Genomic DNA, 20,503 nt, shown 5'->3' on the forward strand with positions numbered 1-20,503 from the left:
ATATATATATATATATATAAACATTTTTTTCTTTAACTTTGTGTTCACGTGTGTGAGAACGATGGTTGAAAGTTTACAGAGCAAAAGAGCGCATTGGTTTTTCATTGAATGATTCATACACATTTTGTTTCATGCTATTGCTTGCAGTCCCTACAGTGTAATGTTCCTTATTCTACTTCTTCCCTGTGCTTCTCTTTTCATTCATCTTTCCTCCCCAGCCCTTTCTGGCTTCAGACTGTGTCTTGGAGCAAATGCTGCCCTTTGGATCTCAAATGGTTTATTATTCAATGGAATGAGGAATGCATATCTACTTTGTGTTATTGTTCATGTTGTAGACCTCCCTGTGTTTTGGCTGAAAATTGAACCGTGGTGGTGAGCTCAGTTCCAATCTGAACAATGATTGAGCCACAGCTGTAAGGAAATCCCCAGCCTCTATTCAACGAATACATCTTGTCCTTTGTGTGATTTTGAGTTTTGTCTCACATTTTTCTACCATTCTTCCTAGGACATTCTAAGATCCCTTTCAGAGCAGTCAGTAGTGGTGGGGGCCCTATTCTGATTCTTGTCTCAGGCTTGTGGAGGCTGAGGTTCACATGGTCCATTTGTCCATTGGGCCAATTGTTTCCAAGTGTCTTCCGTTTTATTGAATGTTTTCTCCTGACTGCGAGATCCCAATAGTTGTACCTGAGATGACCATTCATTTGTTTGTAAGGACTTAATTACTAATTACTGACGTAGGATTTAAAACACAGTCTTTTTAGGCTATGTTATGCCAAGTGAGCTGCAGGACCTTGAGACTATGGTCCTATCCCCCTCCACCCAGGCCCAATGGCAAAGATGTTTTCATAACTTTGCTCCCTCTGTGCTCTATTACATATGTGCAGTATAAGTAAATATGTATGGAGAAATAGTCTGTAAAAACTCTATTATGTATGTAGTCCCAATCTTCTTCCTATATATGTTTAGCTTACGTATCTGTGGATCAACTGATAGATTGTTATTAAAAGATTGAAAATATAGTATTTATCTCTATTGCTGTTAACTCTTGTACTCTGTGCCTTCATAATTTGGGTGGGCACCTCCCTTTTATTATATAATGCCTTCTCCTTTACCCAAGTTAATTATTACTCAGCTATATACGTGTAATGACTTCATTTAGGCTGCTTTCTGCTTAGAGGAGTCCTGGTGGTGTTGTGATTACATGTTGCGCTGCTAACCACACAGTCAGCAGTTTGGAATCACCAGCCACTCCATGGGGGAAAGATGAGGCTTTCTACTCCTGTAAAGAGTTCTAGTCTCGGTCACGCACCGGGGCTTTGCTTTCTCTGTGCTCTACTATATGCATGGATATGTTTACCCTATCCTATAGGGTCAACCGTGACTCAGAATCAACTCATGGAAGTGAGTTTGGCTTTCTAAATGGTAGTTCAGGAAGAAAATTAGCAATATGACCAATTAATTAATTTTTAGATATTAAAGTTCAACTTGGGGAAATTTATTTCCTCTGTAAACCTTCATCCACGTCAGAATAAAAAGGTTTTTTAAATGTTTAGCTATAATTTGATATACATAATAGCATTTTTCTTCCTGAATTAAAAATTTTCAGATGAGAATCTCTTTTAATCACTAATGAAATATGTCATATCTGATAACTGTTGCATTTGATATAGTCTAAACCAACTCAAGATACCACTTCAAAGAAGAAAATATGAGGGTAAAGGAACATCTCAGGGACATTGGAAAACAAAAGGGAGCTAGCACAGAACAATCTCAAAATAAAATTAACTCCATCATGTTAACAACTTTCTTCTCCTACCTTCAATATCATATACAGTCCATAACTACAAGGGAACTGTCCTCAACCCCGCACATAGCAATGCAGCCATTTCTGCAAGTTTCTGCTACTTCAGCACCCAACGCCTGTTAACTTATGGCATCCGGGGGTGAGAGTTTGCTTTAGATTTCATGGTTCCACGTGCAGCTAACGTTAAAAATCAGGGATGTAGAAGTTTCACGGGTCTGAACTATTAAGATTATTTTTGCCCAGCTCAATTACTTTTTTCTTCATGAAGCATTGCCTGATGCCCCTCATTAGAACGACTCAAATCATCTTCTAGATTTGGCTGATTCAGTTGAGCAAAAATTTACTGGGCAGGGTGTTTTATAATTTTTGAAAATTAAAACAAACTTTGTTTTTGTTGAGCATGTTTTTGTGTTAGGTGCTATCCAGTAAGTGACGACCTATGGCAACACTATGCGCAACAAAAGGAAGCATTGGCTGGTGCTGCCGGCACCATACCTGCAATTATTACTGGAGTTCATCGTTGTGATCATTGGGTCAGTTCATCTCCCGGAGGCTCTTCCTCTGTTTCTCTGACTCACTGCTTTTCCAAGCACGATGTCGAGGGACTGGTCCGTCCCTCCTGGTGACATGTCCAAACTAGAGGAAAAAAATTTGACCAAGCTCACTTCTAAATAGGTTGCCATGAGTCATAATTGACTCCGTGACAGTGAGTTTTTTAGGTCACTTCTATAAAGTGTCCTGACTAAATACACTTCTTTCAAGAAAAATCAGTGTGCTCTTCTGGGGGTGTCATTGTTATTGTTAGGTGTCATTAAATCAACTCCAACTCATAGTGATCCTATGTTAAAACAGAACAAAATACCGCCCAGTCTTGTGACATCCTTACAAGAGTCCTTCGTTAGAGCCACTGTGCCGATCCATCTCACTGAGATCTTCTTCTACTTTAGCAAGTGGAATGTCTTTTTTCCAGGGACTGTTCTGCCTTGATAACATATCCAAAATATATGAAGTGAATTATCACCATCCTTGCTTCTAAGTAGCGTTCTGGTTGTATTTTGTCTAAGTTAGATTTGTTTGTTCTTCTGTCATGGTACTTTCAATATTCTTTTCCAAAACCATAATTCAAATGCATCAAATTGTTCTTGTTATTTCTTATTCATTATCCAGCTTCCACAAGCATATGGGGTGATGGAAATACCATAACTTAGGAACCTAAGTTAATACCTAACTTAGGTTAGGAACATCTCAGTCCTCAAAATGACATCTATGCTTTTTAACACTTTAAGAGAGGCCCTTGGCAACAGATTTCCCCAGTGCAATACATTGGGTTTATTTTCTTTTTGTTTTTTCTGGGTATAGTGTACTTTATTGATGGTACATGACAAGGTTGGGCCCTCTAAACCCCTCCCATTCCTTCAGGGGGTCTGGATGGAATATTTTCAGTGTGTTGGGGGATTGAGTTGGGGGCAAAGAATCACCAGCAGCTGAGGGTCTCTCTTCCTCTAGTGCTATTGTTGGGGCTGGTGGTCCAGGGGGCTCTGACTCCTTGGAGGCCATGTGGACCATGAGGTCCACCACTCTGTTACTGTAGCCAAATTCATTGTCATACTAGGAAACAAGCTTGACAAAGTGGTCACTGAGGACAATGCCAGCTATCAGAGGTGGAAGAGTGGGGGTCACTGTTGAAGTCACAGGAGATAACCTGGTCCTCAGTGTAGCCCAGGATGCCCTTTAGGGACCATCGGTTGCCTGCTTCACCACCTTCTGGATGGCAGCTTTCTCCAGACGGCAGGTGAGATCCATTACGGACACATTGTGGGGGTGGGGACACGGAAGGCTATGCCAGTGAGTTTCCCATTCAGCTCCGGGATAACCTTGCCCACAACCTTGGCAGTACCAGTAGATGTGGGATGATGTTCTGGGCAGCCCCACAGCCGACTCCCCAGAGTTTTCCAGAGGGCCCGTCCACGGTCTTCTGGGTGGCAGTGATGGCATGGACTGTAGCCATTTAGTCCCTCCACAATGCCAAAACTGTCATGGATGACCTTGGCCAGGGGGCCTAAGCAGTTGGTGGTGCAGGAGGCATGGCTGACAATCTTGAGGGAGTTGTCATACTTCTCATGGTTCACGCCCATCACAAACATGGGAACATTGGAAGAAGGGACAGAGATCATCACCCCTTTGGCACCGCCCTTCAAGTGAGCCCCAGCCTTCTCTAGGGTTGTGAAGACACCGTGGACAATCCGACATACTCAGCACTGGCTTCACCCCCCTTGATGTTGGAGGGATCTCGCTCCTGGAAGATGGAGATGGCCTTCCCATTGACGATAAGCTTCCCGTTCTCAGCCTTGATTGTGCTATTGAACTTGCCGTGGGTGGAATCATACTGGAACATGTAGATCATGTAGTTCAGATTAATTAAGGGGTCATTGATGGCAACAATCCCCACTTTGCCAGAGTGGAAAGCAGCTCTGGTTACCAAGCGCCCAATGCGGCCAAATCCGTTCACTCCGACCTTCACCATCATGTCATGGGGATGCGGCTGGGACTGCACAGGAATGGGAAGGGGCAGCTGCCTGTCGCACGAGGAGGAGCAGAGAGCCCATTGGAGTCTTTACTGCTGCTTCCATAAACATTGATTGTGGATCCATGTTAAAGGAAATCCATGAACACTGCAGTCTTTTCTTCATTAATCATTTCGTCTATGGGTGCAGTTATTAAAACTGTTATTTTCTTTACATCGATGTGTAATTCATACTGTAGTCTTTGAATTTCATCATTTTTTTTAACTTTCTGCAAGTAAGATAGGTGAGTCCGGGTAGATTAGAGAAACAAATCCATAGAAATTCACATGTGTACAAGAGAGCGTTTTATATAATGGGTAATTGTACATTAAGAAAGCATCCCAACCCAGTCCAGGCCAAGCCCATAAGTCTGATATTAGCCCATATGTCCGATACCGATCTATAAAGTCCTCTTCAGACTCATGAAACACATGCAATGACACCAAATGCAGGACAATCACAGGCCAGTGGGTAGAAAGTCTTTGGATCCAGAGGCATTGTAAACGTCTCAGCACAGGCAGGGGTCTCTACGCGGCTTCTCCGGCTTCAGAGGTCTGGTTGCATCAGGGTACATCCATGTGGCTTCTCCAGCTCAGGGCACTAGCCTAGTTCCATGTGTCTTGTCAGCTGCAATGGCTCCCAGGGAGGGAGCTGAGAGTCTCTCCAGGCTCCAAGGAGGGGAAACCAGATTTCCCAGAATCCTCAGGAGAAGGCCATGCCCATACAGAGGCCTTATTGGCTATGATCTGATTGACAGACTAGACTCCAGCCCTTCACTCTTAATCCTCTCAAGTCTCAAACTGACATCAGATTATGTAACTAGCACATAAGGTCTTGTCATCTTCATCACAGGTTCCTTCTTCCAGTCCTGATGCTGCGTTCTTCTTTACATACAGTCCAGCTTCTTGGGTGATTTGCTCAGCATACATATTAAGTAAGTGTAGTGAGAAGGTACACACAGAACACACACCTTTCCTGAGGAAACTAAGAGGCCGTTAAACAGACAGGAAAGAAATAAAAGGGAGATGTCAGAAAAGACTCCTAAACTTTCCTCTGGGTGTTGAGTAGTTAAACCAAACAGAAGAAATGAGGAAGTAAAAGCTTAGACAAGGCAGAGTAAAATATTATCATGAAATGTGCAAATACATGGATTTAGAAAAACAAAAGGGAATAAGACATTTGTCATTTCTTTTTTTTTAAATCATTTTATGGGGGGCTCATACAACTTTTATCACAATCCATACAACCATGCATTGGGTTAAGCACATTTGTACATTTGGTGCCATCATCATTTTCAAAACATTTGCTTTCTACTTGAGCCCTTGGTATCAGCTTCTCATCCCCCACCTTCCCCCACCCTCCCTGTTGAACCTTTGATAATTTATAAGTTATTATTATTTTTTCATGTCTAACACTGATCAATGTCTCCCTTCACCCACTTACTGGTGTCTCCCTTCACCCACTTTTGTCTGTCCCTCTGGGAGGGGGTTATATGTAGATCATTGTAATCGGTTCCCCCTATCTCCCCTCACCTTCCCCTTCCCCTCCTGGTATGGCTACTCTCAATATTGGTCCTGAGGAGTTTATCTGTCCTGGATTCCCTGTGTTTCCAGCTCTTAGCTATACTCACGCATATGCTCTGTTCTACCCAGATTTTTAAGGTAGAATTAGGATTATGATAGTGGGGGGAGGGGGAGGAAGCATTAAAGAACTAGAGGAAAGTTATATATTTCAATGGTGCTATGCCATTTGTTACTTCTTAAGCTGAAAAACAGAAAAATCAAAGCCTTGAGTTGAAATATTGATGGAATCTCTGGTGGGAATAATGCAGAAAATAAGAAAAGGAATACACAGAGTTACTGTACCAATAACATCAATATCAACCAATTCAAGAAGGATTTAGAACATTGATCAAGACCCAATGGTACTAAAGGAAAAAGTCCACCCTGTACTGACAGCATTGGTGAAAAGCAATCCTCCAAGAATTGACTAAATGCCAATTTAGGTAATCACACAAATGAATGTAACTTTGGTAGCACTTTCATTGTTGCCTAGCTAGAGTTACTGAGCTAAGGGAATCATATCTGTGCCCATTCCAAAGAAATGTGGGCCAACAGAATGAGGAAATAACCAAATAATACCATTAATACCGTTTCTTACACTGAATTCTCTAGAGAAGCAAAATCAGTGAGGCCTGCCTATGATTATATATGGAGGGGTTTATATCAAGGAAATGGCCCACAAAGTGTAGACTGGCAAGCTCACAGCCCCTGGGTAAGATGTTAGGCTGTAGTCTTCTCCTGACTCATGTAGCTGCAGGGGTTGATGAGCCCAAGATGGGCAGGAATATGGTAGGCTTCTGGCTACATAGGTAATTAATCCAAGGCCAAGAGGTCAGGATTATAGCCGCAGAGGTGAATGAATCCAAGGTCTGTATTTAAGAAGGCAGTCTACTCCATGTCAAGAAATATCTACCTAGGATCAACTTGACAACAGCAATTCCAAAGACTTAAGGGATAGTTAGTTTGGGTTAATTGAAGAGAAACAAATAAGACAAAGAGAATAAGGATTGTTACACAAATAGAAGGATGTTATCAATGTCAATGACTTATGAATTTAGAAACTGCTGATTGGACAATCCTTTGTTAACACATATCCTCAACATTTAGTAGTTTAGCTAAAATATTATTTGAATATTTTTGGTTTAAGGCTTAAAGTTTACCCCAGAGCAATAGTTTCAGCGGTTCGTTCAATCTTCATGACTCGAGGAAGTCTAGAGTCCAGGACATCTTGGAATTGTCTTCTACATTTTCCTCTTTTTCATCAGAATTCATCTACAGAATGTGGTTCAAAATTCTCAGTAGTAATAGCCAGGGGCTATCCAGCTCTGGAAAAAAGAGGTAGTTTTTTTTTAATTAAATCATTTTATTGGGGGCTTGTACAGCTCGTATCAAAATCCATCCATCCATCCAGTGTGTCCAGCACATTTGTACACTTGTTGCCATCATCATTCTCAAAACATTTGCTTTCTACTTGAGCCCTTGATATCAGCTCCTCATTTTCCCCCCTCCCACGCCACTCCCCCCTCCTTCATGAACCCTGGAAGCATTAGCCACCCAATTCATTTCCTCTTTCTGTCCTGGTTCTCCCTCTTTCTCTGTTGCTCCAGGTGAGCAGAGACCAATTGTTGAATCTTAGGTGCCCCCTTGGAAACCTTTAAGACCTGAGGGACTGTGCAACAAACTAGGAATTGATAGTTTATTCTTTGTGGGTTTCATGGTCTCCTTACGTCTATGTTGGCATTCTTCACATCTTTAGTATTATTCCAATAATGAACACACAGAAGTGCTTGCAGGCACACTGATCCTTGTCACCTGTGACATCTCAGCAGCAGTCTTTTGCTGGTCCAATGAATGCGCGGATGAGAGCCTTGGAATGAAGACTCATTTCCTAACGCAGCAAACAATGGTCTCCTCTACTTCTCGTTCTTGGAATACCTGCAGTCTACTCCAATCTGTTTGGCACTCAATATCTGGAACTGTTGAACTGTTTTATTTTTTATGCCTATATGTTCGTTCCCTTAGGCCGATGGAATAACCTTAAGTTCAACTCAGGCCTTGCTTTTTTTTTTTTTTTTAAATTAATATCCCTTCTATCATCTCCCCTTCGCTAATCTGGGCACATAGATCTACTCAATATGAGTTCAATTTATTGATTTTATGGTATCCCGAGTGTAAGAAATTGGAAGGGAACGCAGCTTGCAATTTTATCTCACCCTTAGCTGTGCCAGAGCTGAGCTCATCCTTACATGCTGTCTAATTGGCATCTATACAAAGAAACGTTCCTGCGGTCCATATGTCCTGAATGGTTCTGTTCTGCCATGCTTTCTTACAGTCATGGTTTCCACTGAGATCACAGATGGGGAAGGATCCAAGTCGCAGCCTTGTGTGGTGGCAGTGACCGTGCTGCCTCGTTTCCACGAGAATGCAACCCCGGCCGATTCTTGCCCAAGCGAGGATCTGTGAGTAATGCAATGGCACAGCGCTGCATCCTGGAGCAGGCTTAATTGCTCCCAGATAGCTCTTTCCCAAACTGGCCACACGGTGGTGAAAGAGTGGCTGAGACTCAGAATAAGAAAAAAAAAAAATATGGGTTTACCACTCTTCTCCTAGTAACTGGTGTTTCTAGCGTATTTGTGAATATGCTTCCAAAACCCTTTCTTCTTCCGTTTTACAACTTTAAGATGCTATTTACATAGCATATGGTTCGCCCATTCAAAGTAGCTTTAGTATGTTTGCAGAGCTATGCAATCCTCACCATAGTCTAATTTTAGAACATTCCCTCATCCCCAAACTTTTGTCCTCATACAGTCATTATCCATCGTTGAGAAACTGAAGCTCAGTTGTTTAATTACTTACTGTTATTAAGGCCAGACAGCAAGGAAATTGAAAAGAGAAAGTGGCTTCACAAACAAGACGCCTTACACTATATCCTGATTCCCTTCCATGTCCAAATAAGTGACATAATGCAAGGTTTTAAACAAACAATTCAATGAATAAATAAATAAATGGCCAGTGACTATAAGTGGGAGTTTATATTCAAACTGTAAGCACATTGAGATATCAAATCTATTACAGGTTTCGGTACTGCCTGCCGGCTTCAGGAACTTGTGGTCAGCTACAGTCATATCTTTGTCTGAGTCTAGACCACATTCATTTGCCACAATGCTTCTATGTCATTCTTTGCTCTGTCTTCTTGCTCCCATTCCAGTGCTGCTCCAAGTAGCTGGATAGAATACTGCAACAGGAGGCAGGAGAAATGAGTGCTTTCTTGATCTGTCTCAGAGTCTCTCTTCCATCCTATTGCTCCGAAGGTCTTTGTTCTATGGTTCATTCATATCCCCCACAATGTTTGCCTCGCCCTTTTCCCTACAAGCTATCCAACTACAGCAACGGTTACCTGACCACATCTTTGTTCTTAACAGCTCCGTGATTATTTCGTGTAGGTTGTACATGGAAAAAATAAGCGTCTCCTGAGATTATAGTTGAAAAATCTGCTTAGGCATTGTAGTCACCCTGGTGCAGGAGCTGTCCTGAAAATACAAACGTTATGGGTTTTTTTTTTTTTTCAGATATAATTCCAGTTTGAAAAACCTATCTGCCCTCCAGCGGACGAGGAGTTTCACGGAAACCAGGAACTACATCATCATGATCACCAGGATTCTGAGTCGTTTGGCCAAGGAGGGCAGAGGCCCCTCATGTGGCCACTGGTCAGCAATACAGGATGCATTCATTTCTTCAGTATTCAAACTAGATTTTGTTGATCAGGTAGGGCCCAGAACAGTGTGCGATGAATGCTTCTGGGCTTGTTCAGTAGAAGAGGGCCTATGACTGGTTGGCTCGCTGTCAAGAAGTTATGCTTCAAAAAACAAAGTCAAAAATAAGACCAGTAACCCAGTCAGTTTGGTTTTGCTAAGTGGCTGTGTCCGCTCCATCCTGTTTCTGTGTTTCACAAATGAAAGCTACCGATGTATAACAGAGATAGACTGATTGACTATAATCATAACAACTAATCATTCTGCTAAAATTGCTATAATTATTAAAATCGAATCTGATTTTGTCTTCATACCAGAAACATTTCACAAAATCCATTTCATAAGCATGTGACATTTTAAAAGAAATGCCCACATTTCTAAATCACGGTGTCATTTAACCATTTCCGGCACTTCTCTTTCTTCATTGTTTTGAACTAACATGTTTACTGCCTCCATCATTCTCCATGGGTCTTTTTGAAAATGTCACTGAATTCAATCCCCTTTACTTGGGCCAATTGCCTGGGTGTGTGGTGACAGGACATAAAGGGGCCGACACTAGAACAGTAGTGTAAACAAGAGGTCAAAATATCGGCCTACCTACAGAATGCCAGCTCCTGTGAAAGGTTGGTCTTGGAAACCCCCAGGGGCCGTTCTGCCCCATTCTATCTGGTCACTGTGGATCAGAAGTGACTCAATGATGTGAGAAGCATGGCTTCTCATTTATTTCTATAATAGCAAGCTCTATATGATATAGCTTTGAACTAAAGTAGTAAGCTAACTTTCCTCCCCTCCCTGCCCCCTCCCACCACCCCTTCTCTTTTTGATTGCATCTCCTGCTCAGGAAGAAATCATCGATTCCGTCCTTATGCTGCGAGATCTCATAAGCTTCCCTAATGAGGTGAGTTCTAGTTTTCTCCCAGTGTATTTTTCTGCCTTTTTGTATGATTAGGAGGACACTAATTCATTTTTCAAGAATATGTTATGAAAGTCATGCTGTGAAACTTAGATTAGAAATAGACATTCTCCAAACAATTGATCTGACTGGCCCTGCCCATCTCAAATCACTGGTGAATTCCTTTTCTAATGTACAAGACTGAAACCTCAAAATAGAAATGAATAAAAACATGGTGTCTACATAAGTTTAGAAAGGGAATGTCCTTTATTATTAACTCCTGGTATTGAATTGTCTTGTTTCATAATTTCTTTCTCGTCACATCTTTAGCACCATTCTCTTACGCCCCCTTCATGCCATCTTCTCACTGCGTGGCTCTGAGTCATCGCCCATCAACCTGCCAGGCCAACTACAGCCACAGCTGTTTCCACAGCCATACGCTGCCGTCAGAGAAGGGGTTCCCCTGCTCCCAGCAAGAACCTGGCTCTCCACTGGTGTTCAGCATTTCACCTAGACCATGTCATTGCACCTCAGCTCCGTCTGTCTGACTCAAGTTGTGCAGCACTTAGGCTGTGTGGCTCTAAGTGTTGGTTCTACCTCTTATCCCATTTTGCCTTCTCCAGAACATTCCTCCTTTAGTTTCCAATCTCCTTCATGTATCTTCCATTTAGTCCTCTCTGCTTACATGATCATCAACATGTTTACCATCTCTCTTCTTAAAAAACAAAAAGCAACACTCTCAGAGGCCCATCTTGTTTCTCTGCTCTTCCTTACAACAAAAATATTTATAAAGTAGGTCTTGTCCTTGCCTCGCCTATACTTGCTCTTTCTCATGTACGTTGAAACTATCAACATCTTGTTTCCATCTCCATCTGGACACTAACACTGCTCTGCTCCTACCAAAGTCATTGAAGGGCTGTGTTTCCAAATTCACTGACAGCCATCTCGCTCCTCTTCCTCTTTCAGTGGCGTTCCATGGAATGCCCATTTTCCTTCTGGTAGCACTGCTCTTGTCTTGGTTTTCCGACACTCGTTTCCCAGTTTCTTTCATTTGACCTGTTTAGCCACTCCTCCTCTCCCTGCCATTTCAAAGTGGAGGCTGTCAGGATTTTGTCTTGGGTCTCCTTGAAGTGATCTCTTTACATGAATTTAGGTCTTTAATGCGTGATTGTCCCCAGAGCTTTTGCCTCAGATAGATCCAACTACCCATCTTTATGATTATGTGCATCCCAACTCCTTAGGCCACACTTGCAACCTGCCCTGTCAAATCCCATCTCTATTTTCTCCACTTTAGGCAGGAGCACCCCTTCCCTTCAGAATCTCAAGTGCAAAGTCAGGGGTTATCTACGCTTTTGCAATTTTCCTCAACAAAATGTATCCAAACGATCCCTCCTTCTCGATTATTCCCTACACTAATTGAAGGAAACATCATTTCTCATCTTTGCCTCTTTTCTTGCCACCTCATAATAACAACGTACAGAAAGCAGAAGGGCAATTGTAAACATTTGAATCAGCTAATGTTGCTTCCTGTTTTAACACCCTTGGCTTCTCATCACACTTATGGTAAAATTCCAACAATGTATCATTGAATGCATGATTTGCTTCCATCTTCCAGTCCTTTTCTCCTATGTTGTTCTTGCTTCTCCCTTCTAACCGTCCTCCACACACCTGGTTCAGAGCCATGGTGCTTTTCCCCCCTCCTTTGGTAAACTCTCCTTAGGACTCCTTTTATAGCTAACATCTATCATTCCTTTCTCAGCTAAAATGGTGTATTGCAGAAAAGTCATCATTGGTTCACCATCTAAAGATGCCTTTTCTCCTATACCAACACAATTAAATGTTCTATAATTTATACCGGGGTTCTAATATTCATTGCAATGTCTTCATAGATTTTCACAGAAAGAAAATTCATTATTAAAGGGTTTATTAAAGAAGAATGCTCAGGCTGTTTGATGGCCAGGGCAGGCGAAGCAGCTTCAGGTCTGCTATTCATGTCAAAGAGGCTATACCACTCTGTTAAAAGCCTTAACCCAAACACATTCCACTCAAGCTCCGTGGGTCAGCATCCCAGTTCCCTGGAGGAACCACAGCCTAGTAAGCCTCAGTCTGAAGGCATTCCACGCCACTTCGGTGGGTCAGAAAGCCCAACCTCTCCAATTAAGTGGCCACAGGAACCCCACTTTGTAAGTCAGTGTCCTGCCCAGAAGCACTCCTCTTAACTTGCTAAGTGGGTTAGGAAGTCCATCACTCCATGCCATGCTCTGGCTGCTGGTTCTGCTGCTGCTCCTGTGATTGTGTAACTGTCACCTGGATTCAGGAGAGTTACTGCACGTTAGAGAGTGCACTTTACTCCTGGTACTAGCTGGTAATTAGATCCATCTTCTTGCTTCTCAGAGGGGTCATTTTATACCCAGCAGGATGGCACTCCAGGGAATTCTGTTTGCAATTACACACCGGTGAATCCTATCTTCCCCCAGCTTCCTAACAGACCCACGAGGAGTCAATTTGGTGGGAGTTGGAGGTTTGGGATAGAAGAGTCACATTAAATAAATCACAGCCACTCTAGGTCACCCCCTGGCTCTTCTAGCCATTGTCCCTTTCATGTTGAAGGATTAACTCTGGCCCTGTCTTCCAATTTTTTTTTCCTTTAATTTTAGACCTAGCCTTAAGAGTTTGTCAGCCACTTCAAGCATTTATCTTCTTCCACTTGGAATATACATGTTCTAAATGGCCTGTTCCTAACAACCCAATACTGAGGCTTGATGTGATGAGTGTTCATTTATGGTTGGATCTCTGGCCATCTGTATGCATAAGAAACACTCAGTTGAAAGCAGGCCAATCATCATACCTGCGGCAATGTACACCAGCTCTCAAAGTCGAGCATCTTTCTCTTCATTTAGTCAGTCCTAGCCATCCATGCTACGTCAACTGGTACCAGCTGGAAGCTTTGGCAGTCCCAATACACCTTTCTACACTTCAGTATAGCTGGCCACTGGGACTAATTCTTACTCAAAAGCTCAATACTCACACAACTTTTTAAACATCAGATCAGCCAGCCCTTCCTCTTCTCCCATCATTAGCCCCAGTGGAGCACGTCACTGGGTACCAGTGAGACATATCCATATAAGCCCCCCCACCCCCCCGCAACCGTCATGCAGGAAGTGGATCCAAGTGGTTGCCCCAAGGAGCACACCAAGCTCATCACTCTCTCCCTTTCAGCCCGAGAAGTGGACACTGACCTTCCTGCTTTGATGCCTCCAGTGGCAAAGTCCATGCTCAAAATGTTCACAAGCCAAACAGGCTTTTTCTCAGTGGGTTCTTCCCTTCAAATTTAAAATGCCTGTTTTCTCAACAGTTCTGGCTGGGCTTCAAGTTTTCTTTCTTAGTCCCTTAACTCCACCACGGCTTCAAAGAAAAAAAGAAAAAGAAAGAAGGAAAGACTCATGTTTTCATGGCAATTCTAAACTCTCCTTTTAGCATACCGAGTCAAATACAGGCTGACGGCAGACTAACAAGCTCTTCCAATCATGATTAGTTTCTTGTCATCATGGTTGATTTCCCCTATTACAACACCAGACTGGAGAAATATTGAGGATCAATTGTGAAGCCAAATAAGCAGATAGCTCCTTAGTCTTTTAAATAATACCTAACACAATAATCTCTGGGCAGAATGGTTCCAGGGAGGGAATGCTCTCCTATTAAATTTAATCACCCAGGCTCCCACCCCACCACCCCCCGAGCCCCAGGCCACTACAGAAGCAGCTGTTTTCTTCCCAGCTGCAGCATATCACTCCTTATATCTGTTACAAGTAACAAGATCCAAAATAGCCATTCTCAGGAGGTGACATTCATGCCTATTTACTTCTGTCTCTTAAAATACAAAACAAAAACCATACTTCTAAGATTCTGGAGCCATTGCAACCAATCACCCTTCTGATGCCAATTCCACTTAATTCAATTCCAATTAATTCATGTTCTGTAATTTCCCTCTTGAGAGACCTGGTGGCATAGTGGTTTGACGAGTTGTCTGCTAACGGCAAGGTCAGCAGTTTGAAACCAGCAGCTGCTCCTCTGGAGAAACAGGGATTTCTACTCCTAGGCAGAAGCAGAGTCTGGGAAAGTCACAGAGGCAGGTCCACACTGTGCTATAGGATGGCTATGAGTCACCATCGACTCGATGGCAGTGAGAGGAGAGAAGAGGAGCTAGGTGCTAATTATTAGAATCTCATACCATTGCAATGACTCCCGAACAACTCACAGACAGAATTCGGGATAAAAGAGCAGGAGGAAACCGTGGTAGTGGAGTGGGTACACGTGTTGGGATGTGGTCTGCAAGGTCGGCAATTACAAATCACCAGCAGCTCCGCTAGAGAAAGACTGGGTTCTCCACTTTCGTAAACAGTTACACTCTCCGAAACGCACAGCAGGGGGTGCTATGGGACAGCATTGGCTCTGTGGTAATGAGAGTTGGGCTAAGGAAGTTAGCAAATTTTAGTGCCAGTGACAGATACTCAGATTAGTTGTTGATCAAGAGATGTTAGATCTGGATTCCGGATGTGCCCGGCTCAAGGGTCTCGGTCCAGGGTATACACCCCGCCCCTGGTTCTATTAATACATAAGCTCCGTCCCTCTGCTTCTCAGAGGGCTCATTGTAAACATAGCAGGATCAAGGAGTCCTGTCTGCAATCTCTCGCAGGTGAATCATTTCAGTATCTGACCACCACCACCACCAGCATATTACCAGACCCATGTCAGGAAGGGTCGTTCTTTGGGAGTTAGACGCTGGTTAGAAGAGATACATTAAATAATACAATGCCTCTCATACCTCCTCATACCTCATATCTCTTCTTTGATATTTTCACACTATCTTACTTCTTTTTTTTTTGCCCAGTTAGACGCTGGTTAGAAGAGATACATTAAATAATACAATGCCTCTGTACCTCCTCATACCTCATATCTCTTCTTTGATATTTTCACACTATCTTATTTCTTTTTTTTTTGCCCGTCTTCCTCACTGGAATATACACTCCATGATGCAAAGGGCCTCTCATTCCTGCTCACCACATAATATCACTTGTGACACACAGCAGCAGTGCAGCGGATAGATGTGACCGAATGAATGACTGACTGACTATACAGTTGACCCTGCCACTTCCTTCCCAACTCTTGCCTTGATTTGTATCTCCATTATCTTATGCTTGTGCTATTACAATAACCTATTACAATAGATCAATAGGAAGACAATCTTCTCTTTGCACCACATCCTCCTCTCCGCGCCAGAACTAACCTCATTAGAAACGCATTTGGTCCCACCTTTCTTTTACTCTAAAAATACTTGATAACTCCCTTATCCTTTGAGGATACAATTCAGTTCTTCAGTTTATCATACAAAATTGGCTACAACCTACTCTCTTTATTAGGTCTTGTATATCTACCAACATAATGATCTCCCATTTTTCAGTCCCTCCGAATGTTCCTTACGTCCAAACATATGGTGTCTTCTCAGGCATCTTCAAAGTAGCACATTTTCCCTTAAGCCTAGAGTAATTTTACACTTTATTTCACTAGGGGTGAAATATTTTCAGTTAAGGCTAGATTCAAACGGCAACTTCTACATGGACTCTCCACAGAGGCTCGAAAGCAATGTTCTGTTTATTCTAGAGACATTGTCCATGGCTTTGTTAAAGTGAGTAGGAGCCCTGGTAGCATGTGGTTATGTGTTGGGCTGCTAACTGCATGGTCAGCAGTTCAAAATCACCAACTATTCCATGGAAGAAAGGTGTCTACCCTGTCCTATAGGGCCATTCTGAGTCTGCATCGACTTTATGACAGGGAGTTTGGTTTGGTTTGGTTTGGTTTGGTTATTAAAGGGCTTTCCCACCTTTGATTTATCATTGAATTTTGGACATCTATATTTCAGCTGTATAATACTTCATTTCTATAGATCACACACACTAGTTAAAGTAATGCGGACAGTTATAACAGAAAAACTCTAAAATCGCACTGTCTTAATTTTTTTTTCAATAGTACAGGATGGAATTGCTTCGTAGACTCTCTGAGACTATAAATCTTTAAGGATCAGCTTTATCCCCGAGAGAACTTGGTGGGATTGAGCGGTCAACCTGTGGGTTAGTCTCCTAATGCTACAGTCATGGTGCCACCTCGGTTCCGTGTGTTAGGGGGGTGTCTAGAGAAACACCTCCAGTGACAGTTACCGATGTACAAGAGAAAGCTTTCTGTCAAGAAGGCATCCCAGCCCAGTTCAACTCAAGCTTGATATCAGCCTATAAATCCCTCCTGCAGACTCACATTGCCACATGCCAGTGACACGGAAGTGTGAACTGTGACTCAGAAAGACCACAGGCCGGTGGGCGCAGAATCACGTGGATCCAAAGTTGGTGCACACATAGGAGAACACAGACAGCTCCCAGGTTCTCAACGGAGTCCCAAGAAGCAGGAAGCTGAAGGGACACAGAGAGATCAGTTCCCAGGGTGCTGTTCTCTCAGGCAAACAGGAGAAAACATCCAGGAAGTGTCATCAGGCTGTTTCTTGATTGACAGGGTTGACTCTATGCCTAGCCAGGAGGGTCCAGGCGACATAATCTCTAACTACCACACTCCACAGTACAGCAGAAGTTTGTTTCCTATCTGAATATAGCTATTTGGTGAGGTGTCTTCTACCTAGTGATTCAGGGATTCAGGCTGCTTTCAATCTCGCCTCTCCTGCGGGGATTCCTAAATTGAGGAAATAGAGCATGCGGAAATTGCACTAGCTTGTTGAAAGTGTTGTCTCCCAGTGACATAAATACTTCACCTGCCTCCCACTGGTAAACAGGGCTACCTGAATTCAAAGAGATTTGGGAGAAAGGGTTCACTTCCTATCAAAGACCTAAGAGAAGGAGTTAGGAGAATGAAGCTGGTGGGTAGCCAGACAGCTCTCCCCCAAATTCCTGCCTTATGTATCTCTGATCCCAGGCTAAGTCACAGCTCTTTATTCAATGCCCCCACTCCCTTCCCCACCCCACCCTGCCATCAAATAGATGCCGACTCATGAAGACTTTATAGGAAAAGGTGGAACTGCCCTGCGGGATGATGAGACGTAGCTCTTTACAGGTGTAGAAAGCCCTGCCTTTCTTCTAGGGGAGGCTGGTGGGCTCAAACTGCTGACCTTGCCACCAGGGCTCCCTTTCAAAGGGGCAGGCAAAACTGAACATGACGCTTTCTAGAAGTCATCCTAAAAGATTTTTGATTGACATATAATAACCAGTGTGAAAAGTAAGCATTCTGTGTTTTCAAGGGGCTTGTTCCGTTTTTTGTATAAAAGTTCATTCTTGAAGTTTTGAGTCCTCTTCACGCATAGGGCTTTTAAAATTAGTTTTACTAATAATTGAATTTTATTGTTGAAAGAGCTTGATTTTAGAAGGTATTTTGAAGGTACGTGTTTGTCAAATAAACATGAATATCAGAAAACAGAATCTACACTTCACTTGCATATCCTTTGAGTCCTTCGTGGGTAGAATACTAGCTGAGAAGTTGGTGGTTCGTGTCCATTAGAGGCAGCCTTGGGGATCTGTTTCTGAAAAGTCCCAGGCCCGAAAGCTTGTAGAGCACCTTTGTGTTGCGACACAAATGGGTTTGCCAGGTGTTAGAAGTAACAACAAAGATCATTTGGTTGGACATTATTTAGGACCTACTAAGGAGGATCTGGTGGAGTACTGGGTTACATGTTGAGCTGCTAACCACAAGGTCAGCAGTTCAAAACCACCAACTACTTCTCAAGAGAAACAGGAGGCTTTTTACTCCTGTAAAGACTTAGTCTTGGAGACTCACAGGGGCAGTCCTCCTCTGTCCCACAGGGTCACCAGGAGTCAGAATTGACTCAATGGCAGTGAGTGAGAAGCTACTAAAAGAGTGATGGTTTAGTTAATGTGATCAGCTATTAACCCAAAGTTTGACAGTTCAGATCCCCCCAGAGGTGTCTCAGGTGGAAGATATGGTAAGCTTCTGCTGAAGGGTCACAGCATGGGAAAACCTATGGAGCACATTGCTCTTTTGACAACATGGGGTTGCCTGAAGTCAGCACTGATTTGATTTCAACCAGTGGTTAAAAGCCAAAAAGAGGAAAATTATTCATCCCTGTCTTCAAGGAACTGGTGAAAAAAGCTAAATAGATATACTTTAATAAATGTGCTAAGTCCCATCATTAAGTGACTACCAAAATTCTGAAGAAACACAAACAACAGACACTAACGGTCTGCTGGGTATTTGTAGGTGGTTTTAAAAGACTAGTTGTAATGAAACCTTCTCAATTTGTTTGGAATAGTAATGGCATTGGGGGCAGACTTTTAGTTGGTGACCTATACTAAAGTATTCCTAGACAGAAATTATGCCTGACACTTGTTTTGGCATATTAGTATTTTCACATTCAAATGGGGTTTAGAAGAAAAAAATATTACCAATGAAGAATGATTGTTAATATTGGTAATGAGGACATCACACTACTATGCTACTTTTTTCTATGTTTGAAAATGATCCATATTGACTTTTAAGAGACAGAGATTAATTTTTCTAAGGAAAGACAGCATACAAGTATTCCAGGAAGACGGAATATCTATGGTATCATGCATACCCAAACCTCCAGTGAGACCACTGCCATTAAGTTAATTCCAATGTTCAGTGATCCTGCAGAGGATTCCCAAGACTGTAACCCTTTTCTGTAGCAGACAGCCCGATCCTTCTCCCTCAGAGCTACTAGGGGTTGGAAATGTTGGCCTTGATGCTTAGCAGCGACTAACACACAATGCCCCCATACTTCCATGGTAGAGACCTTGATTACATGAAAATAGAGACGTTCAGTGTGACTTTGGAATGGTTATGGGTAGTGGGAAAAGAGAATGCTGTAAAATAGGATGGGGCCAGTTTTTGAACTTGTTAGAGTTCAAACGAAATAATGTTTTAAAATACAAAGACTCCTGATAGACATAATTTAATTTTGATCATTTATGGATCAGGAAGCTGAATAACCAAGAGCAGACTGATATCTGGTGTTGGCCAATAATATATGCCTGCTAAAGACAAACCTGGACTTGAACCCAGTTCTCTTGAACCCTATCTCAGTAATGTAAAAAAAAAAAAAACAATCAACTTTCTTCTTAATCCCCCAAATGAAAAGTATGAGTCTGAGCATCCTGTCTGATGAAATGGATTACTTACATCTTTTCATATAGTTAACCTTCAGGAGTGGGAGTCTCATCATCAAATACATGTGGGCACTCCTGGCTCGAAGCCAGTTACTTGAGAGGTTTGTGACTGACAGAGAATTGATGTTGAAGCTCATTGGTCTGGTGTCTGGAGTCTGGCAAGTTTCTGAGCAAGAAAAATCAAGGACTGTGGATTATCTCCGAGAAGAAGGAATTAAAGTTATTTCACATCTATTGTTAGTAAGTGACACTTTTTTCACCCATAATAAGACAACTGTTCTCTTTCTGAAGAGATTAATTTGTATTTGCAATTTTAAAGTAATATATAATTAGTTTCTGAAGTACATTGCTCATAATTCTGTTTGCTATTTAAAATATTTTATGTAATAATTCTAAGTGTTTCATGGTAATATTATAACATTTTCAATGAAATTTTGCTTCTGTTTCATTTATTTTTGTTTTTACTGAATTTTTAAAAACCATTTTACTGGGATATAATTCACACATCATACAATTCAATAGCTTGATCATATTAAGAAGAGTTATACAATCATCACCATAATTTTACAGTATTTTCTTCTTTCTTGTACTCATTGCTTTTAGCTCTCCAACCTCCCCCACCTTACCCCCAAAAGAAACCATTAATCCAATTACTGTCTTTATAGATTTAGCTATCCTGGATTTCATATACAGAAAGCCATGCCAAAAAACAAAACTAAACTAAACTAA

The 20,503-nt window shown here is 42.2% G+C and overlaps 1 protein-coding gene across 1 annotated transcript in view; it reads left to right on the top strand.

Annotated features, from left to right (window-relative positions):
* Positions 1–20,503, top strand: part of PKD1L1 (polycystin 1 like 1, transient receptor potential channel interacting) — a 183,557-nt gene that overhangs the window by 55,977 nt on the left and 107,077 nt on the right. Inside the window, exons 23-26 of the mRNA XM_013006002.1 lie at positions 8,263–8,389; positions 9,500–9,695; positions 10,524–10,580; positions 19,802–20,014. Of these exons, the coding sequence (XP_012861456.1) occupies positions 8,263–8,389; positions 9,500–9,695; positions 10,524–10,580; positions 19,802–20,014 (593 nt within the window). The remainder of the gene's footprint in view (positions 1–8,262; positions 8,390–9,499; positions 9,696–10,523; positions 10,581–19,801; positions 20,015–20,503) is intronic.

Source organism: Echinops telfairi, unplaced genomic scaffold (genome assembly GCF_000313985.2).
Source record: "Echinops telfairi isolate 266 unplaced genomic scaffold, ASM31398v2 ScPeMD7_7;HRSCAF=31, whole genome shotgun sequence".
Classification (NCBI taxonomy): domain Eukaryota; kingdom Metazoa; phylum Chordata; class Mammalia; order Afrosoricida; family Tenrecidae; genus Echinops; species Echinops telfairi.